This window comes from Colossoma macropomum, unplaced genomic scaffold (assembly GCF_904425465.1).
Source record: "Colossoma macropomum unplaced genomic scaffold, Colossoma_macropomum, whole genome shotgun sequence".
NCBI classification, from domain to species: Eukaryota; Metazoa; Chordata; class Actinopteri; order Characiformes; family Serrasalmidae; genus Colossoma; species Colossoma macropomum.
Genome location: NW_023494796.1, coordinates 15,313,979 through 15,334,543, shown reverse-complemented (window position 1 = coordinate 15,334,543; position 20,565 = coordinate 15,313,979). Strand labels below are relative to the sequence as shown.

General features: G+C 39.8%; 1 protein-coding gene across 1 annotated transcript in view; it reads right to left on the bottom strand.

The window, feature by feature from the left end:
* Positions 1 to 20,565, bottom strand: part of prss12 (serine protease 12) — a 63,095-nt gene that overhangs the window by 30,351 nt on the left and 12,179 nt on the right. Inside the window, exons 3-7 of the mRNA XM_036583401.1 lie at positions 19,415 to 19,593; positions 18,331 to 18,481; positions 14,087 to 14,265; positions 12,721 to 12,862; positions 8,238 to 8,434 (exon numbers count right to left, since the gene is read on the bottom strand). Coding sequence (XP_036439294.1) covers positions 8,238 to 8,434; positions 12,721 to 12,862; positions 14,087 to 14,265; positions 18,331 to 18,481; positions 19,415 to 19,593 — 848 coding nt within the window. The remainder of the gene's footprint in view (positions 1 to 8,237; positions 8,435 to 12,720; positions 12,863 to 14,086; positions 14,266 to 18,330; positions 18,482 to 19,414; positions 19,594 to 20,565) is intronic.

Sequence of the window (20,565 nt, the reverse complement as noted above, 5' to 3'; positions counted from 1 at the left end):
TAATTTCAACCCCAAGGCCTTCGAGGTACCACTACAGACGTTTTTCGCTTTCTGCAGAGTTTGTCTTAAAAATGTCTTACATTATGTTACATTATGTAGATTACAGATGCAGATTCTAAACTTTCAGTCCATCATATGTTTGCACATGAGCACATTTGACTGTTTTTCCATTTCTGTCAGTGTTTTATTATGATTTGATAAGGTTACTGTTGTATGCACAGTTGTTTTTTTGCCATGTACATTTTTGCCATGTTTCAAAATCATTTTTTGACACTGGCAAAAATGGAAAAAAGTCAAATGTGCAACATGTTTGATGCCTGTTAATGCTGAATGTGAATGTACTTTATTATGTAATTATCCAATGATTTATGTATTTATGTTCCTATATTTAAAATATTATGTGATGTACATTAATGCAATTCCTTGCATTTGTAACAATCATCATAAAATGAGAGTAACAACTCTAGACTCTTGGGTCAACCAGAGGCAAAATGTGATGATAAGAGCTAGGTATGGGCCATAAAGGTCAAAACAAGACACCTCTACAATGATATTAAATTTTGCTAGAACCCCTGTGAGATTTCTCATATTATGTTAGCATAGAGCTGAAAATATTTTGAAATGATTAAACACGGACACCTGAAACTTGTAAAAGACATTCCATTCACATAACCCTGACACAGAGCTGCCGCTGTTTTACATTTCTGACAATTACTGAAACCTGGTTAGGCTACAGCTCATATTCACAGTCCAGAAATGTCACAGGTCATAAGACCTTGAGTAATTTTTTCTCAGAAATTGGTCCCAACTACAAATCAAAACATGACTGGTCACCTTATAAGTATATTGCTAGGTAATCTAATGTCTAGGAACTTCTGTCCAGCTCCTCAAGGCCAAACCAATGAGAGAGCCCACTTGGTTGTATCCACCTAGATGACACAGAGAAAAAATCTCATTAAATATTTTTTGAGGATCCTTTCCTGGAAGGCCTAGAGGGTTCCACACTTGGGTTAATATATACATTGTTAAGCAACTTCAACGTCCTCATACTCTCATTATCCCTTTGTCTTCACATAGTCGTTCTGAATGAGCCCTCACTGTAGAACAGAGAGAGACAGGATTAGGCCTGCAGCAAGTAGCTCTGTAAGTGTCTGTTAAACTCAGGCTTTGAGCACGTTCATCACAGCTACTTGGCCAGTGAAAAGAAAAACATTTTGGCCCGAAGGGCTTCCAACAGAGCCGCGGTTACTATGGGTCTTTATTAACCTGTCAGCACTGAGGAAGGAGCTGTATGTGTATGTGTGGAAGTGTGTGTGTGGGTGTGTGTGGAAGTGTGTGTGTGTGTGTATGTGTGGAAGTGTGTGTGTGAACTTAATTCTAAAACCAAAAGAGGTTCTTTTAGTGAGACATGCTAAATACAATGCAGCAAGTGAGCTGTGCATGTTAAGAGAATGCTGGAGGCAAAGTGTGTATATTTACCTCTTTTTGGGGACCAATTGCTCTGGCTGGTCCCCACAAGGAGCGTTTTTTTTAACAAAAATAACAGCATGTATTAGAAAGAATAAAAAAGAGTCAAGAAGATTAGTTTGGTTCTGGAGGGTTAAACTTAGGGCTGGTTTAAATGTAGCTACTAGTATTGTAGTCAAGCAGAGTCAAGACTGAAACCAGGACACTCCAATTTAAGACCAAGATTTCATAGTCCGAGCCAAGACCTAAACCGAACGAGACTGAGATTAAGACCAAAACCACTTAAGCACTTTAAAAACTAAGATTTGTTTTTTATAGTTAAACAATAAAGATAGATACTTCTCTGGCCCGTTTTCTCCATCTCAGGCTGTATAAAATAATTAATTGGATACTAAATAAGCAAAGTAGTGATATTTTTTCTCCTATTAGCCAATCAGAGTGCAGATCTTATTACAGACATACAGATGTTGATATGTGGATATATTATGGATATTAGGCCCAAACTGTTTGGGTGCCTTACAACCATGATGTGGGCCAGAGTGGGCTGTGCTTCTGTAACATATAAAAAAGAACTATGAGATTTGTTTAATATTTCACTATTAAAAATTCATTTAAAAAAGAAAAGGGCTATTTCGAATTGGTTAACGTTGTTAAACCCTGGCTGTCTTACTGCATGCTGGGCATCTCTGAACATTAAATTTGAATAGCACAAATTAGGCACACTAAACTTGTCAAGATTGTTCATTTGTGGTCTCGAGACCAAGATCAGCCTAGAGTACTAGTATTCTGTAATCTGTGACAACAAGCATATCGCTGCTGTGGGAACAAAACCTTGTATCTCCATTTTTGTTTTTCAGTTTTTGACATAATTTTAAAATGCCTGTTGTCCTTTACATTGTGTGTAAATTTCATGATGAATGGACCAAAAGACAGCTCAAAATTACGTGGTTCCACTGACTTACATTAAAAGTAAAGTATGTTTTTTCTTTCTTCTGTAAAGTTACTCTTTTGGAGATACGAAGTTTTGATCCGACAGCAGCGATATGCAAAACACTGCTGGTGTGGGTTCATATGTGTGTTTTATCTCTCTCAGCGATACAGAATACAAAATGTTACTTAAGTTGAAATAACATCCCCTCATGGGGAATCGTAATTATTCTGGAGAAAACAAACTTTGTGTATTTACAAGACTTTAGTATTCAAACCTTTTACATGCTGTTTCTATTTTTCACAGCTAAAATGACAAATTGTTCACTAATTAAAGGTATTATTATGTACCTTTTATTACAGTGCTACAGTATTTTAATCTGTGCTATCACATTCGCAACCATCCTAGCATCAACAATACCAACTCAAAAAAGGTTTACGCACCGTTCTGGTCAGTAGCTACAGCGGCATTTAGCTGCAGTCATACGGAAGACATTACTGTACCCCACAAAGAGAGGAATACAAATGTGTGCGTGTGTTTGTAAGGTGAATGCAGTTGGGGAATGAAGAAAGGGTGTCTTCAGAACAGAGTGAGGCTTCAAAAGTTCCGTCTCTTTTCTCCAAAGTCAATAAAACCTGATCCAGAGGAGAGCACTGAAGGACTATACACACAGCGGGAGCCTTTACACACACACACACACAACGCAAAACTTAAAGAATGAGGTAACGTCACACTACACTGAATACTCCCTATTGGTTTCCCTATTCCATTTACAGAGCCAGTGGTCATGTCACTCTCTCTTTCTCTCTCTCTTTCTCTTTCTCTCTCTCTCTGTCTTTCACACTCTCTCTGTCTTTCACACTCTCTCTGGACTGGCCCCCATCACAATCTCTCTCTCACACACACACTCCACATTTATTCCCACTCACTCACACATTCTCTTCCTGACTTGGATACACTTCTGCTTCTCCTTATCGCTTGCTGACACTCACTCACTCACTCTCACTCTTTGAATCCCTCACTGCACTGTGTTCAATATGCATCTCATTAAAGACTCAGTCTTAGAATTCAGGTTCAGGCAAATCCATCAACTCTTTATAGTGAACAGCGAGGGGGAATGAGCCCTGATAAGTCAAGTGGCAGCTGCAGCTATAGCTATGACTCACTGAGTGCTAGCAATGATCGTTTAGTTCCCCCTGAAGAGTCGCTAGCTATGAGATTTTACACTAATACGCTTTCAAAACAATCCAAGTTGAACTCCTTCCCAACGTTAGACAGTCTGCAATATTAAATGCTACTATCATTGCACACAGATGAACCAAAACATTATAACCTATCACAGATGAGGCCAATAACACTGATTATCTTGTAACAGTGGCACATGTCAAAGTCTGGGATATATTTGATGGTAAGCGATCAGCGCCTCGTAGTCGACGTGTTGGATGCGGGAGAAATGGGCAGGACGACCTGAGCGACTCTGACAAGGGCCAAGTCATTATGGCCAGACTGAGTCAGAGCATCTCAGAAATGGTAAGGCCATCCGTGGTGAGTACCTATGGACCGTGGTCTAAGGAGGGACAAACCACGAACCAACGACAGGGTGTTGGGCCCCCAAGGCTCACTGATGAGAGAGGGCAACAAAGCCTATTCCATCTGGTCCGAACCAACAAAAGAGCTAAATTTTAATGATGGTTATGGGAGCAACGTGTCATGATACACAGTGCATAGCACCCTGCTGTGTATGGCACTGCATGTCTGCAGACCAGCGAGCGTGCCCATGCTAACCCCACTGTTCAAACAGCCTACAATAGCCACACAAGTGTCAGAACCGGACCTTGAAGCAGTGGAAGAAGGTCATCTGGTCCAATGAGTCCTGTTTTCTTTTGCATCACATGGATGGCCAGGTATGTGTGCACCATTTTCCTGGAGAAGTTTGGTACAATGCACTGCAGGAAAGAGACAAATTGGTGGACGGAGTGCGATGCTGGATCCACTGGAACATCCTGGATCTGGGCATTCATGTGGACATCAATTTGACACATGCCAACTACCTAAACATTGTGCAGACCAGGAATGATATTCCCGATGGCAGTGGTCTCTTTCAGCAGGATAACGCATCCTGACACACTGCGCAAATTGTTTTTGAATGGTTTGAGTAACATGGCAAAGAATTCAAGGTGTTGCCCTGGCCTCCGAATTCCCCAGATCTCAATCTGATCAATCATCAGTTGGATGTGCTGGAACAAGTCTGGCTACATCTCGCAACTTACAGGACCTAAAGGATCTGCTGCTAACGTCTTGGTGCCAGATACCCTTCAGAGGCCTTCTAGAGTCCATACCCCAGCAGGTCAAAGCTGTTTTGGTGACACATGGAGGACCAACAACATATTAGGCATGTGGTCATAACGTTTTGGCTCATCAGTGTATGTGTTAATGTACATATTTTGCATTTTGTATTAGACCGCATATAGTTCTGACAGCACACTCAGATTGAGAAGTGTTCTACCTGTTCTGTAAGACAAATAACAGCAAACAGGAGGTGAAACTGATTTTGTGACAGTTTTATAGCTATATCCATAACACAAAAGGCTACTACTATTGTGATGTAAGTACTTAGTAATTTTAAAGCAAATGTGATTTAAATTTGGTTCTTCTTTGCTTTACTTTTTTCTTTATTTTGCAGAATTGTTGTATATAAGAAGAAAATGACCCTTTTAGACCAAACATTTTAAGTTCTAGGACAGGGGTGCCAAAGGCTCTTCAGATATTGGATTTTTTTATTCTGACCTCAATAAAGAGATTGAGGAAAATCAATAAAGAGATTCTTAGAAAATGCTCAGGTAAATTATGTTTTGAATTATGGATTAAAGAAGAAAAGAATCATGTTGAAATTGTGTCTTCTGTTGAGTCAACTGGTGAACTGAGATTTTGTGATGAATGGAGTAATTTCCTAAAGAATCATAATCAAATCAAATCGTTATGAGGTCAGAGATTTACACTTCGTGCATGTCTCTCCCATTAATATAAGGCCTGCACTATGTAAAGGCGTCTCCAAAGAAACTCAGTAGTAAGAGCCCTACAGTGTGTGTACAGGATCATGAAAGCAATTCAGAAAGCGAGCACATGGAGCGCATTATGAGCACAGGAGAAACGCCTACAGGCACACGTGGTATAGTGATGTAGGAATGACTGCAAGTGCATGTGGGTGTCTTTACCATGGAACTGCATGTCTGTTCATTTATATACACCAACCGGCCACGTCATTAAGGACACCTCCTTGTATCTACACTGTCCTTTTTATCAGCTCCACTTACCATATAGGAGCACTTTGTACTGACTGTTGTGTCCCCACAGGACCACCACAGAGCAGGTACTATTTGGGTGGTGGATCATTCTCAGTACTGCAGTGACACTGACGGGGTGGCGGTGTGTTAGTGTATATTGTGCTGGTACGAGTGGATCAGACACAGCACTGCTGCTGGAGCTTTTAAACACCTCAGTGTCACTGCCGGACTGAGAATGAAACAAAATCAACTCTAAGTACAATATTATTTTTTTTGGTATTTAATTTGTTAGGGTTCACACACTTTTTAAACAGTGGAATGTCCGTATCAAATATTTAGCATAGTGCTGAGTGACATAGCTTTGATACCGATATTGACATACCATACCATATTGCTTTCCTGTTTTAGTGATATTTTAGTAATTTATCTAGCAATTTAAGGAGGATTTCAGTATGTGTACTTTACTCATCATATGCAAGCCCATAATTCATTTGCTTAAAATCCATAAAGGTCAGGAAACTCAGAAAAAGTTCATTAACTTTGTTAAAATTAAACTTTAATATCATCTGATTGAATTTTATCAGTTATGCCCAGCACTCATTTAACATATAGACAACTCAGCTGTTCTGAAGTATATTATTTAAATATTAATTTAATATTAATTTAACAATTAAATATTGTTAACTAGCAAGTCAGAATACAGTTTAAAGGAATGACTGCAAGTGAACTGAAATTTGACCCGTGTATTGATATCTGCACCATGTTTAACATTCCGACATGTTGGATGGATTTTACTCACTACATTAATGTTCCATAATTCCAGTGCCTGTATGTTTTGTTTTGACTCATTCACCTTCCTGTATTCTCAGGCGCAGACATGTCCATTCATTTGTAAAGAGTGGATTAGCGTCCCATCAAAACACATCAAGATTAAGGGGACGTCGTTTACCATCTCACTGTGCTTAGCTTGATATAATACAAAATCCAATGAGTTTTCGACAACAAAGACATATTTGTGTGGTCAGTAAGATGAGTTAGCTCACTGAAGCTCTGTTAGGGAGGGATTAGTTTTACATGAGGAGGGGAGGGAGGGGTCTTTATTATTTGTATTTATTGGGCTACTGATGCTTTTAGATCACTCCAAAACTTGTGACATAATTTTTACAGTGTTTAGGAGAGGCATGTAGGGTGAGTCAGTTCACAACTTTGAGCACCTACAGTACAACAATGACAGCTGCAGCACTTTAAATTTCTTTGAGCACTGAGCACTGTGACACACAGTGGAGGAGCTGGTCATGCAGGGCTCAGTGTGGCCTAATTCATTGTCTCCAGTGTTTGAATGTCAAAACATCTTCCACAAAGTTTGCAATGCGCACGTTCTAAATGTTAGCACTTAGCAAACTGAGATTCATGTTACTTAAAGTTCGTCAGCATGCACATACGTTAGTCTCAGGGTTTCACAGTTTTTTGCAATCTAGACTCTTTAGTGTTATGATGAAATGACGAACTGCTTTGGGGGAAAAAGTCTATAAAAGTCCTTGACTTTCCAGCACTTATTACTTTCTATGAATTTCCCAGGCCTTCCCAGTTTTTACTTTTGTGCACTCTGCTGCTGCTTTAACTCTTACAGCTATGACCTATGACAAAGGATGTACCCAAAGGAGCTACTGACATTATGTTCAAATAGGCACTAACATTCACACATTATGTTCAAATAGGCACTAACATTCACACAGGCAACGAGCCAAACACACCTTAGGTGCCTCCTAGATGTCTTCCCCATGTACATCTAAAATGGCTGAAGGAAATGTTTCTGAGACGATTAGATGCAAGATAATTCACTTGCAATCAAAGGAGTCAAAGGAAAATAAGCGAAAATCAGGAGTTCAACAAATTAGTGAAAGACACAGAGAAAATGAGACTCCTAACAACCACCTGAAAGACCTGGTAGACCAACAAAACTGTACCCATCAGATAAACAGCGCTTTCTTTCATCTCTGAGAGAGAGGAGAAAATCAAGCTTCACTCTTGATTCAAATCAGTAAAAATCTACAGCCATCCTTCCACTGTGAAAAGACAACTCAACACTATGAGTCTGAAAGGATGTGTAGCTGTCAAGAAGTCGTTACTGAGAAAAGGAAATCCTAGACATCTAAGACGTACAGTGAGATTGGACTGATAAATTTGAAGTGGCAGTTGGGATTACTTGGATTGTAAGAAGAAAAAATGCAACCAACTTCGACTTTAGAAAAAAATATCCCTGCAGATTTCTATGAAAAACTGAAAGAAAAACCTCCTGAAAAGAATAGAAGTTGTAATAAAGGTGAAGAGTGGACACACTTAATACTGTAAAATGTAATATTATAATATGGTTGTTGAGGCTTCTTTGTAATTTTCTGTTAAATTTAAATTTTTTGGACACAAAAATATGAATAGCTTTGTACTTAACGGCTGTACATGTCAATGTGTTTTACGCATACTTATATGTATGTGTTTTGAGTATGAGGGTGGGTGTGCATCTGTATGTGTGTTTTCTATATAACTGCATATGTGCTTACTAGTAGGGACTCCGTGTCCGGTGCGCTGAGGGCTGCACGCTATTGCCACGTCCTCCGCGTGTGTGCAGTCGTGTCTGAGCCAGTCTGTTCTGCTGCAGTGTGTGAGCGTGGGCTCTTTCCCTGTGCAGCTCACATTGTCCAGCAGGATTGGCCCTGACGGTGCTCCAAAATGTTCTGGGCTTACACTCTGTCCAGACCTGCACACACAATCATATCATCACTGTAAGAAGACAACCTCCTGAAATTGTTCACACTTTTTAAAAAAATGCCTAGTGGCCAAATAGCCCGATAGAAATATCCCAAAATTGTTTTATATAAAATAACAGTTATTACAATAACAATAGTCATTAACAGTCTGTCAAGTAGTATTTCTGGGTCAGGGGGGAAAAACATGCTAAAATATGGTGTGAATGCCCTGCTGTGAGTTACCCCGTAAATCCTGAAGTAATAATTTAAAAGCAAACTGGACATCTTTCAGGTGGAGAACACGGAGCAGCTGAAGGTTGTGCTTTTGGAAGGTTTTCGTATGCTGTGCGTTGCTGTGTGTGTCAGAACTTAAGAATGGAGTTAAGTGTGACGCATTCCAAGTCCTGCCAGCACTCAGGGAATGTGTGCCAGGGCAAGTTTTCTCTTGACCTTGACAGGGTCACTGTAATGTGGGGGCCCTTTTGGCACACGCTGGGGCTTCTTCACTCGCACATCGTCTCCCTCCTGAAACTGAGATGCGTGTGCACCTCGTTTTGCATCTGTGTAACATTTCATTTTATGCTGGTGCTGTCTGACTGATGCATCAGTTTTCAGGTTGTTGATGTAGGGTGGGAGCACGTCCATGTAATAACTCAAACAGGGAAATCTCAGTTGCTGCATGTTGTGTAGCCCGATAGATGTGCAAGAATTCTGTAACAGCTGGTTTCCATGCATTATTTTACAGTATGGCCGTTTGAATGCATCCTCATAGCGCTCTGTGGAATTGTTCTATGGCCCTGTTTGCAGCTGAATAGAAAACTAATGAGCGGTGGTGCTTAATGTTGCGTTCCTCCAGAAACAATCTGAAGGCAGATGAAGAGGACTGGGATATCTGTCACAAGATTGAGTGGGTTTCCATGACAGCTGAAGACAGATATGAGGAAAGTTGTCACGGCACATAAGGAGTAAATGCTACTTATGGCCACTTGCTATAGTACAGTCAGACAGTGTGAGGGCATAGCTCAAATGGACCCACAATGTCCATTGCAAATTTCTGCCACTGGCCTTCTGGAAGAGGTACTGGCTGAAGAGGGGCAGGATGCCAGAGCAACAAGAGCAGCAGGTATAACTAGGCAGCTTCCTCTGAACACATAATCATCCTTCATTGAAGTTCAGTCCTAATGTTGTAGTATGGAAGCATATTAGTAGAGTAATATATAGATCTGGGTGTCTTTGGAGATGGTGGCCAGCCATGCAAAATCAGCAAGTCCAGGGAAGTCATCTCTGCGCATGCAGACAAAACAACTTCAAAATAAGTTAAGGGCAGCAGACAACAAAGCAACATACTCAGTCTCGGTGTCAGCAGATGGCTCAGAAGAGACAGGCAGAGGCAACCGAGACAAGCTATCAGCAGTTGCATTTTGTGAACCACATCACAGTTAAAACAACGAAGGCGTTCAGACCACCTTGCAATATGCATGCCAGCTTTGCCAAAGCCTTTGGTAGTCAACAAAGTAGTCAGTGCTTGGTGACCTGTACGTAATGTGAAGCGACAGTCCTAGAGGTAAGTGTGCCACTTTTCTACTGCACAAACACCTTCTCAACAACCGAGTACTTGTGCTTTGCACTCAGAGACATCAGAAGATATTACTGTGGGCAAGGCAGGATTAAAGAGGGCTAGCGCAGGACTGTCAGCAAGAAGTTTCTTTGCATCTGAAGATGCTGGAGCGTTTGTGATGTGTACTTCATCTTCCGTATGCCTTCTGCAGACACACTGTGTCGCAAAAACAAAAGGCTACTCTGATGAAATTGGCATCTGTCATAGTTCAGTACTAATCCTGCCTCGAATACAGCTTCCTTGTTATGCTCAGCTGGAGTAGAATCATATATGCTGCTGTTGTCTAGGTAATTCTGCAAATCTGATAAGCCCTGTAATGTGATTATCATCATTTTCTGAAGTGCAGAAGGGGCTGACGCTAAGCCACATGGCAGTATCTAAACAGTCCGTCACGTGTGATAAGCACTGCCAGGTCATGACTGTCTACATGTAGAGGCACCTGACCTGGCCAGGTCGATAGTAGAAAAGATGAGATGTGCCTCTGTGTGCTGAAAGAAGCTTGAAAAAAGAGGAAAGCAGTCAGTGATCACAGCCTTATTCAGTTCTCATGGATCCATGCACATCCAAACTCACCCACACTTCTTTTGAGTGACTACTATGGGGGACACTCAGCTGAATGCATCTATTTTCTCAATGACTCCACTAGCCAGTTGGTTTGAAACAGCACCTCTGATGGACAGGGGTAGCCAGCTTTTGTTGACAGTTTTTGAGACAGTTTCTGAAACTTGATCTACAAGTAAGTTGTTTTTGATACATTCAATGGGTGGTGAAATGACAGATACAGTACAGTCCTTGGAGATGAAGGCACTGAGGACAGTACAGTGCTCCCTATAATGTGCCAGCACAGACACGTCACTAGATCCACTGCCAGTAGTGCAGCTCTAGCATCAACAATAAAAGATTTAGCAGGTGTAGTGATGCTCTCTGTTGACATGCTCATTACACACAGCCAAGCACAGGGATGTGAGTCTTAGGATATGTCACAAGCCTGACGGTGGCAGGAGTTAGTGGAATGTTGCAAAAATGCTGCAGAAGGAACTGGGCAGGATAGAGACTGATAAGCCAGTATACACTACCTACTCAGCAGGCACAGCATGTGAGTCTGGTGTCTAAATTTTGAACAGTACGTGTCATTTTGTCAGCTCAACTAGGACGCATGAAGCCTTGGAGGCACAGCACTGTTAGCTCTCGTACTTCGACTTCTTTAACCGAGTGTGTCTGCGGTTGGGCAGACCTGAAAACACAAGCAGTGTCCCTTTTTTCCACTGCTTACAGATTGCCTTAGCAGCAGGTATTAGCCAAGTGACTTCCTGAGCCACAATAGAAGCATGAGTGGGCTTTAGGTTCGGTAGTTGTAGTCAGAGGAGCACTGGTTTTACTCCAGTTTTTCAAGGCGCAGGTCTTCACACGTACCACATGAACTTGGTCTGCAAAACGGATTTAGCATGCTCCATAGCATTCTCAATCTATGTGGCTATAGTAATGGCTCTATTCAGAGTAAGTTCTGGTTCGATTAACAGTCATTCATGGATCCTCTGACTGTACAATTTCCCAACAAGCTGATCCCTCAGCATTTCATCGGCTTTGTCTGCAAAATCACAGAGTTCAAAAAGAAATTCCAGAAGAGCTGCCACATATTGCAGTACGGTCACTTGCGACCCATGAGTGCACCTAAGGAAAGCATGTCTCTCCACTACATTAACTCTAACAATGAGGGAAAGAGTTTTCAGCCTTCCGTGACCAAACAGTGAAGAAGAACAGCTTGCTTTCAGGTGTTAGGCCAGTCATCCCCCGTAACATGTATAGCTAACAGGTAATTATCAAACTGTGCTGTACTTTGTTAGCTTCTGATGTGCTATGCAAAATAGGTGAACAAACAATTATCAACCTTCAGGCTAAAGACACAACCAATGAGCCAAAACATTATGCCTAATATGCTATTGGTCCTCCACGTGCCACCCACAGCTCCAAACCACTGAGGTATGAACTCTGCAAGATCTCCGAAAGTGCCCTGTGGTATATCATACCAAGACATTATCAGCAGATCTTTTAATTCCTGTAAGTTGTGAGGTGGAGCCTCAGATCAGACCATCCCACAGATATTCAATCAGCACATCCAGCACATCCCACAAATGCTCAATCAAATTGACATACACATGAATGCCAGACTCAGGGTTTCCCAGCAGAACACTGCCCAGAGCACCACACTCCCTCCACCAGCTTGTCTTCTTCTCACAGTGCATCCTGGTGCCATCACTTCCTCAGGTAAACAACCCACACATACATACCCAGCCATCCACATGATGTAAAAGAAAATGGAACTCATAAGATCAGGCAACCTTCTTCCATTGGTCCAAGGTCCAGCTCGCATTCAGTGGACCGAGGCCAGCATGGGCTCTGTAACCAGTCTGCAGATACGCAGCTCTGTGTGTTGTGACACATTCCTCCCGTAACCATCCTTAAAAATGTTTGTGACTTGTAATCAGATGTACATTAACCCTCTTAAGATGGGGTTTAAGTTGGGGTCTTTGGCTTCTTCTGAAATTTGAACTTATTTGCTGTTACTTTTTAATTAAGTAATAAAAAAAACTCTTTATTGCGTGTAAACTAACAATTAAAACATTTTGACAGGTAGTGTTGATCATATTAGTGGATTTCATTGCTGTATATGTGTGTTACCTGTAGCCCATTTGTCTACAAACGACCTGCGTGTTGGTGGCAGTCCAGCCATCATCACACACAGTGCCCCACTGGCCTCTGTAGTGAACTTCCAGCCGGCCCTCAAAACCACCAGCTCCACCCACCAACCGCACTGAACCATCTGAGACAGAGAGAGAAAGAGAGAGAGAAAGAGAGAGAGAGAGAAAGAGGGTGCTATTACAGAGTATCTAGCTAATATTCCTGAATGTAACAGTTAGGGGTAGCTCCCCTCCCTAACCATAATAGCCAGTTATCTAACCACACACCAAAATAGTGATTTTTGTGACATTTCAAACTTTATTTTAAAAATAACGACAGCACATTTCGGACTTTTAACTGACTTGGACTTTAGACTAAAATCCTTTTGTTTTAAATGACCGTACACCTTAATCATGTTATTTCATTCAAATAAATGAGTGAACATTCTATTTTGTCACTACTAAAACAATTATAATGCCACCAAAGGTTTCAGTAGTGACTGTTTCAGTCGTGACAATTTTAGCTAATTTTGGGCAGAACTCAAAAACAATAGCCAGCACATGACTATCAAACACAGCTTTGAACAGCTGTACACACAGAAAATCATTGTTTTTCAGTCAAACACGAAAAAGTTTATTTAACTGCAGAAAATATGTGTTTCAGAAGTGACAATTCTTAATGTTACACACTGATTTTCAGACACATTTAGTTTAAAACAGTGTGATCTAACTGCTCACCATGTGGCCATGAGGGACAGGGATGCAGTCTTACTTCCTGCTCTATAAGTAAAAAAAAAATAACTCTTTCATGGACTGAATATGGACTGAAACTCTTTGTGTTTCCGTCGTGACATGAAAACACTTTTTAATTTTTTTTTAATTTAAGAATTAAACTCATGATAAATCTAAATCCTTCAACTTCACTTTAAAAGAAATCAAAATAATCTTAAAAAACATTAAACATAACAAACAAATAAAAACATAAATATTATTTTTACAAGTGTAAATTTAGGGGTTAGGGTTTGGGACAGTCACCTCCAAATAGAAAGTGCCCTTATAAATAATGATTTTGTGTACATTTAGCTTATTTTTGAATAAATTGGGTATACTATTCCATATAAGCAGTACTTCTGCACCTTTAACATCCCTGATGTTGCATCAACTATCAGTTAAGGCACCTGTAGCTAACTAGGCTAAACTAATGGTTTAGAGGATGTGAGGAGTGTTACTGTACAGTGTAGGTGTGTTTTAGGACATTATGAAGTCTTCAGTCTGGTCCAGTTTTTGCAGATGTTCTGGAAGACTCTGGAAATATGTTGAGTTATGTTTTATGTGTGTATGGGAGTGAGTGGACTGTGTGTATGTACCTGTGAGGGGAATACAGGAGACTCCAGCGTCCTCTGTATGGTCACAGTTGTGTTCCCCCCAGGCTGATTTAGGACACTGCTCTATAGAGAGCTCATTTCCTGTACAGCTCACTTCATCCAGCAGCATACGACCAACACCAGAGCCAAAATACGCCCTCACCCACGCTCGAGCTGTACCACTGCAGACACAAACATATAGAAACACACAGAAACACATAGAGGCTAGGACTGTCAAGTGATTCAAAGAATCATGATTATTCACAATCTTGTCTTATTGTGTCTTATTTCCTCACATTTGAACCTAAAAAAGATTGTCTCCATGTAAAAAGCAGGACTGGACATAATGAGCTTCATCAGAATATATTTAATATCAGGGTTGGAATGTTATGCAATACATAACTATCAAAAATAAGAAGTATATATATATATATATATATATACACACATATTCAGCCCACGTTACCTTTTGAAAAGTCAGTATTCACGATACAGTTACTTCTTACATTTTTTTATATAAATACTTTTAGAATACATACCAACCAAATGAAAACAATTAGTGCTGTGAAACAACTAATCGCATTATTTTATATAGTTAATTGCAATTAATCGCATTTGTCTTATTTGCTCAAATGTGCAGTATTCACAATACAGTTGCTTCTCACATAGAATACTCACCCACTGAATAAAAAAATTAGGGCTGTGAAACAATCAAAATCACAATTATATGAATTCTTTTGTGTAGTTAATCACAGTTAATCGCATTTGTCTTGTTTACTTAAATACAACCCTAAAGAAAGGTTTAAAAATATATAGATAAAACAAAGATATAAAAGCAGTGCATTTTGTTACAGGTATCTAGGTGGACAAATTAAGCTTTATCAGAATGTATTTACACGTGTTTTGGGATGTGATGGAATATAAGGATTGAGAATGTGTATTCAGAATACAGAATTTAACTGTATTCATTTGAGTCTGTATTCACTGAGCCTGTATTTATTAATATGCTACATTTTGACAAGGCAGTATTCACAATACAGTTTTTACATTTTAAGAACTATACTTACACCAACTAAATAAAAAAAAAAACTAGGGCTTTCAAACCAATAAAATAATTAATCATGATCAATCACATATTTTGTGTCGTTAATCGCAATTAATCGCATTAGTGTAATTTGCTCAAATGTGAGCCTGAAGAAAGTTTTTTTTATTTAAAAGGCAGCGCATTTTGTTTTAATATATGAGTCGTCATTAAAATGTATATTTTAGAAAGGATGAGATGTAACGGTATACAAGTATTGAGAATACATATTCAGAATACAGAAATGAAGTATCTGTATTCTTTCTATGTTACCTTTCGTAAAGGCAGTATTCACAATAGTTACTTTGTACATTTTTAGAAGAATATTTTTAGAATACTTTTTGAATGAAAAAACTAGGACTGTCAAAGAAATTGAAATAATTAAAACAATTAATCGCAACTAATCACATTGTTTTGTGTAGTTAATTCATCATTTTTCCTCAAATTTGACCCCAAAGAAAGATTTTCTCCATGTAATAAGCAGTGTGTTTTGTTTTAATTGAATGACTGGAAGAAATAAACTTCAGCAGAATGCATTTAATACCAGGGTTGGAACTGTTCGTAATACGTAAGTATTAAGAGTAAGAAGTATCTGTATTCAGTCCACATTACAAATAAAAAAAGCAACATTCAGAATGTATATACGTTTTAATTTTCAGGAGGAAACTTCTAGAGAACATATGCCAACTGAATAAAAAAAATACGGCTGTCTTACAGTTAATAAGTATCGCAAATGCGTATTAAGAATACAGAAATTAAATCTGTATTCATTACTATGCTACATTTTAAAAAAGCAGTATTCACAATACAGTTATTTTTAAAACATTACTTTAAGAATACACACTCCTTAAACTACAAAAAAAAACAATTAGGACTGTCAAAGGATTAAAATAATTAACTGCGATAAATCATATTCTTTGTGTTGTTTATCACAATTAATCACGTTTCTCTTATTTGCTCGAATTTGACCCCTAAATAAGTTTTTTTTCCAATGTAAAAAGTAGTGCGTTTTATTGTAGCTATATTCAATTGCAGATTCACTGCAACAGCACATGAGCAGCTGGGTGGGCTTCAGGCTGGAAACTAAATATGGTGCAAAGGGTCAAAGTGGGAAAATTAACTAGCACTAACATGAAAAAATGAGCGCCGTTAATAAATTCTGACTGTTTTAGTTTTGACACCATTAATATAAACACATGGATAGATACACAAACAGAGGAACAAGTACAGATATACAGGTATAGAAGTTCTGGTGGTCTACCAGGACTTTCAGGTGGTTGTTAGGACTCTCATTTTCCTTACGCATGTGAATTTTATTACATCTGATCCCCTCAGAAAAATCTCCTGGAAATGAATAACTTGTACTTAATGGCTGTTTTAACTGGAAATCAAATAAACCCACAGAGAGACAGAGAGAGGAGAGAGAGGAGAGAGAGAGAGAGAGAGATAGAGTGCTGAGTGTTTAATTCACAGACACGCACTCTGAGCTGAACACATTCACCATCAGAGAGACACAGCAGCTGTGCTACAGATGATGTAGTTAAAGAGCCGATGCTAATGAAGCTCAGCGCCGTCTGAACACACTGTAACTCTTATAAACAGCTCAGACGTTCAATCAGCCTGAACTCCTGTTTCCTCTGTGCTGATGATCACCTGCAGCTCAGGCTGCGCTCTGTTCTCTTCACACACCTGCAGAGCTGCCTGTGGAGCACGTCTTTAACACATTACACTCATCAGTCACAATCAGACTCAACCACTACAGAGCTCTCGCCCTCTCTCTCTCTCTCTCTCTCTCTATCTCTATTCACCCAGCCTCTACGCTCTCCCCCCCTCTCTCTCTCTCTGAACTGCACCCTCTTTACTCACCCAGCCTCCACCCTTTCTCTCTCTCACCCTGTTTTTCTCTTCTTCTCCTCTCTTTTTCTATTCCCTGTTCACTGTTATTCTTGCTCTTTCTCTTTTTCTCTTTTGCTTTTTCTCTCTTACTTTTTCTCCTTCTCTTTTTCTTTTCCCTTTCTGTCTGTCTTTTTCTCCCTTTTCTCTCTTTTCCTGTCTCTTTTTGTACTTCTCTTTTTTCACTACCCCTTTCACTCCCTCTTGCTCTTTTTCTACCTCTCTCTCATCTTTCCCCCTTTCTCTATCGGCTTCTTTCACTCCCCTTTCTCTGTTTTTCTCTCCTTTCCTCTCCCCTTTCTCTCTCTCCCTTTCTCTCCCCTTTTTTTTCTCTTTTCCTCTCCCCCTTTCTCTCTCTCCACTCGCTCTTGCTCTTTTTCTAACCCTTTTTTCTGTCCCCCTTATCTCCCCTTTCTCTTTTTCTCTCCCCCTTTCACTCTCTCTTGCTTTATCTCCCTTTCTTTCTCTCCCTGTCTTCCATTTTCTCTCTCTCTCTTTTTCTACTTTCCTTTTTCTTTCCCATTTCTCTTTCTCTGTCCTTTTTTCTCCCTTTCATTCTTTCACTCTTTTTCCTTCCTTTCTCTTTCTTTCCCCATCTCTCTCTTGCTTTTTCTTTATCTTTCTGTTGTTCTCTCCCTTCTCTCTCTTGCTTTCTCCCTCTTTCTCTTTTTCTTTCCCCCTTCTACTCACTCTTGCTTTCTCTCCTTTTCTCTCCCCTTTTCTCTTTCTCCCTCTTTTTCTCCCTTTTTCCTTTCCCTTTCTCTTTTTCTGTCCTTTTCTCTTCTTTTTTTTCTCTGAATTCCAACCTCTCCTTTCCTCTCACTCTCTTTCTTTCTCTATTTACCTCTCACTTTCTTTCTCTCTCACTCACCGTTTTTTCTTCTCTCTCTTTTCTTCTCCCTCACTTGCTCTTTCTCTCTCTCCTTCTCACTTGCTCTCTTTCTCTCTCTCTCTCCCTCTCACTTTCTTTCTTTCCCTCTCTCTCTCTCTCTCTCTCTCCCCTCCTCCCTCTCTCTTATTGTCTTACTGAGATACAGACTAGGTTTGTCTTTGTGGAGCTTTCCATAAAAATAGTTCACATTTTTATGCACAATTGACAACCTCTCTCTCTCTCTCTCTCTCTCTCTCTCTCTCTCTCTCTCTCTCTCTCTCACATATTTTCCAGTGTTAGTGAAAGCCCTCGCTTCCTGATAAATGAAGAGTTTGTTCTAAAGAAAGCAGGTCAGGCCTGACTAACTAACTGCCTGTGTGTGTGTGTGTGTGTGCGTATTACCCAAGTCCCAGCTGTCTGCAGACCACCTCTGCGTCGTTATCATCCCACTGGTCATCGCATACCGTGCCCCACTGCCCTGCGTGATACACTTCCACACGGCCTTCATACACAGACGTTCCGCCAGAGAGACGCACCGGAACAAACACTGCAGCTACACACACACAGACACACACACACACACACACACACATAAATACAACACATATAATAAAGCATGTGCGCACACCTTGATTCCTGCATTAGGGTCAGAAATTCAGCATCCTACAAGGTTTGTGTATTTATTCGTGTTTATGTGTTTAGTAAAAGTTATTAACTTTTTCAGGAAATGTTTCTGAAGATATTAGATAGAAAGTCCACTTGCATAAGGGAGGAAAAATTTAAAGGAAAAAAGTGAAAAAACAGTTTCCAGAACAACCACCAGAACAGACTCCTAACAACCACCTGCAAGACCTGATAGTCCACCAAAACTGTCCCCATCAGATAAACAGCACTAAAGCTTTCATCTCTGAGACAGGAAAAAATCAAGCTCCACTCTTGATTCAGATCTGAAAACATCCACAAGTGTTTCTGTCCATCCTTCCACTGTGAGAAGACAACACTATGAGTCTGAATGAATGTGTAGCTGTCAAGAAGACATTACTGAGAAAAGGAAATAGACAAAAAGAAGACCATTTGCAAACCAAAGAAGCTGCTGTGTTCTCTAAACAATGGACTGACCAGCCCAGAGTCCAGACCTCAACATCACTGATTGTGTTTGAGATTTAATTTTTAAATTGTGAGAAGCAGAAAATACATCCAACTTCTATGACTGAACTTTGAAGGTGTAGAAAAATATCCCCGCAGATTGCTTTGAAAAACTGAAAGCAAGTCTCCAAAAAAGAACGGAAGCTGTGATAAATGTAAGGAGTGAACACACTAAATACTAAAAAATTTGATAATATATTTAGTTGTTGAGGCTTCTGTGTAATTTTCTGTTATACACGTTTTCCGTTTTTTTCCTGATGCTGAAAAATGAATGACTTTAATGACTATTTTGACAGAAAGTTCTATGTTCCTCTGTGTGTGTTTGTGTGTTTGTCTGTACCCTCCACTGGTGTGCAGGTGACTGCAGCAGCCTGTCTGTTAGCACACTCTCCTCCATTCCAAACAGAGCGAGAGCACTGCAGCAAGTCCCCTTCATCTCCCCTGCACCCTACTGTCCTCCAGTGCACCACAGACACAGGCAGCCTCACGAGAGAGCTGACACGCGCACGGGCCTTATAACTGAGAGAGAGAGAGAGAGCAAGAGAGACACAGAGAGAGAGAGAGAGAGAGAGAAAAAATGGGAAAATGGAGAAATGCACGTTTACTTTCAGCATCCACTTTAGAAACTCCTGGCTTAAAGCTCAGGAGTAACACACTGTAACACACAATACAGTTTACATGTTACTTTTTAAAAACTAAGCTGTAAAAACAGTTTTCAATTCACTGTTTTTGTGATGTCACAGAAAACAACCCATTCACATGCAGTCGTACGCAAACGTTTGGGCACCCCGGGCCAAATTACAGCTTTTGTTGACTCTGGGTGAAAATCAGTACATTAATAAATAAATACATGTTGATGTATTTAACGTTTTTTCTCTCATGCATTTACAACATTTGTCTGGTCCTAATTTTACGCATCTGTTTATCCCTTAAAATTAAATAGACTGTATTTGTGCTTTTAGGACTGATATATGTATGTATATAAGATTTATATATATATCAGTCCTAAAAGCACAAATAGCAGTTTGTTTCATTGTAAGGGATAAAGAGAGGTTTAAAATGTACGTATAAGATAAATGATGATGATTTATCTTATCACTATCCCTATTAATGGCTTGTGTTTAAATAGGTCATAGCATAATCACTGTAAATATCTAAGGCCTGAATATTTGATTTTTTTTAAACTAGTTTTTTACTGTGGGACTGAAGTGTGAACTAATTCAGTAGAATGGTCCACTATATCTTGATATGAGTGTGTGTGTGTGTGTTTGTGTGTGTGTGTGTGTGTGTGTGTATATAATACACACACACACACACACTCACCCAAATTGTCATTATACCATGATACATTTTTGGCCATACCTCCCACTACTACGACATTCGTCATCTCACCATACGGTTACCTTCATATGAGCATAAAGCACAGAATACACATCAAAGCTTTAATGATGTAAGGCTGAGAGCTTGCGACGGCTCCCAGTTTCTGATTTT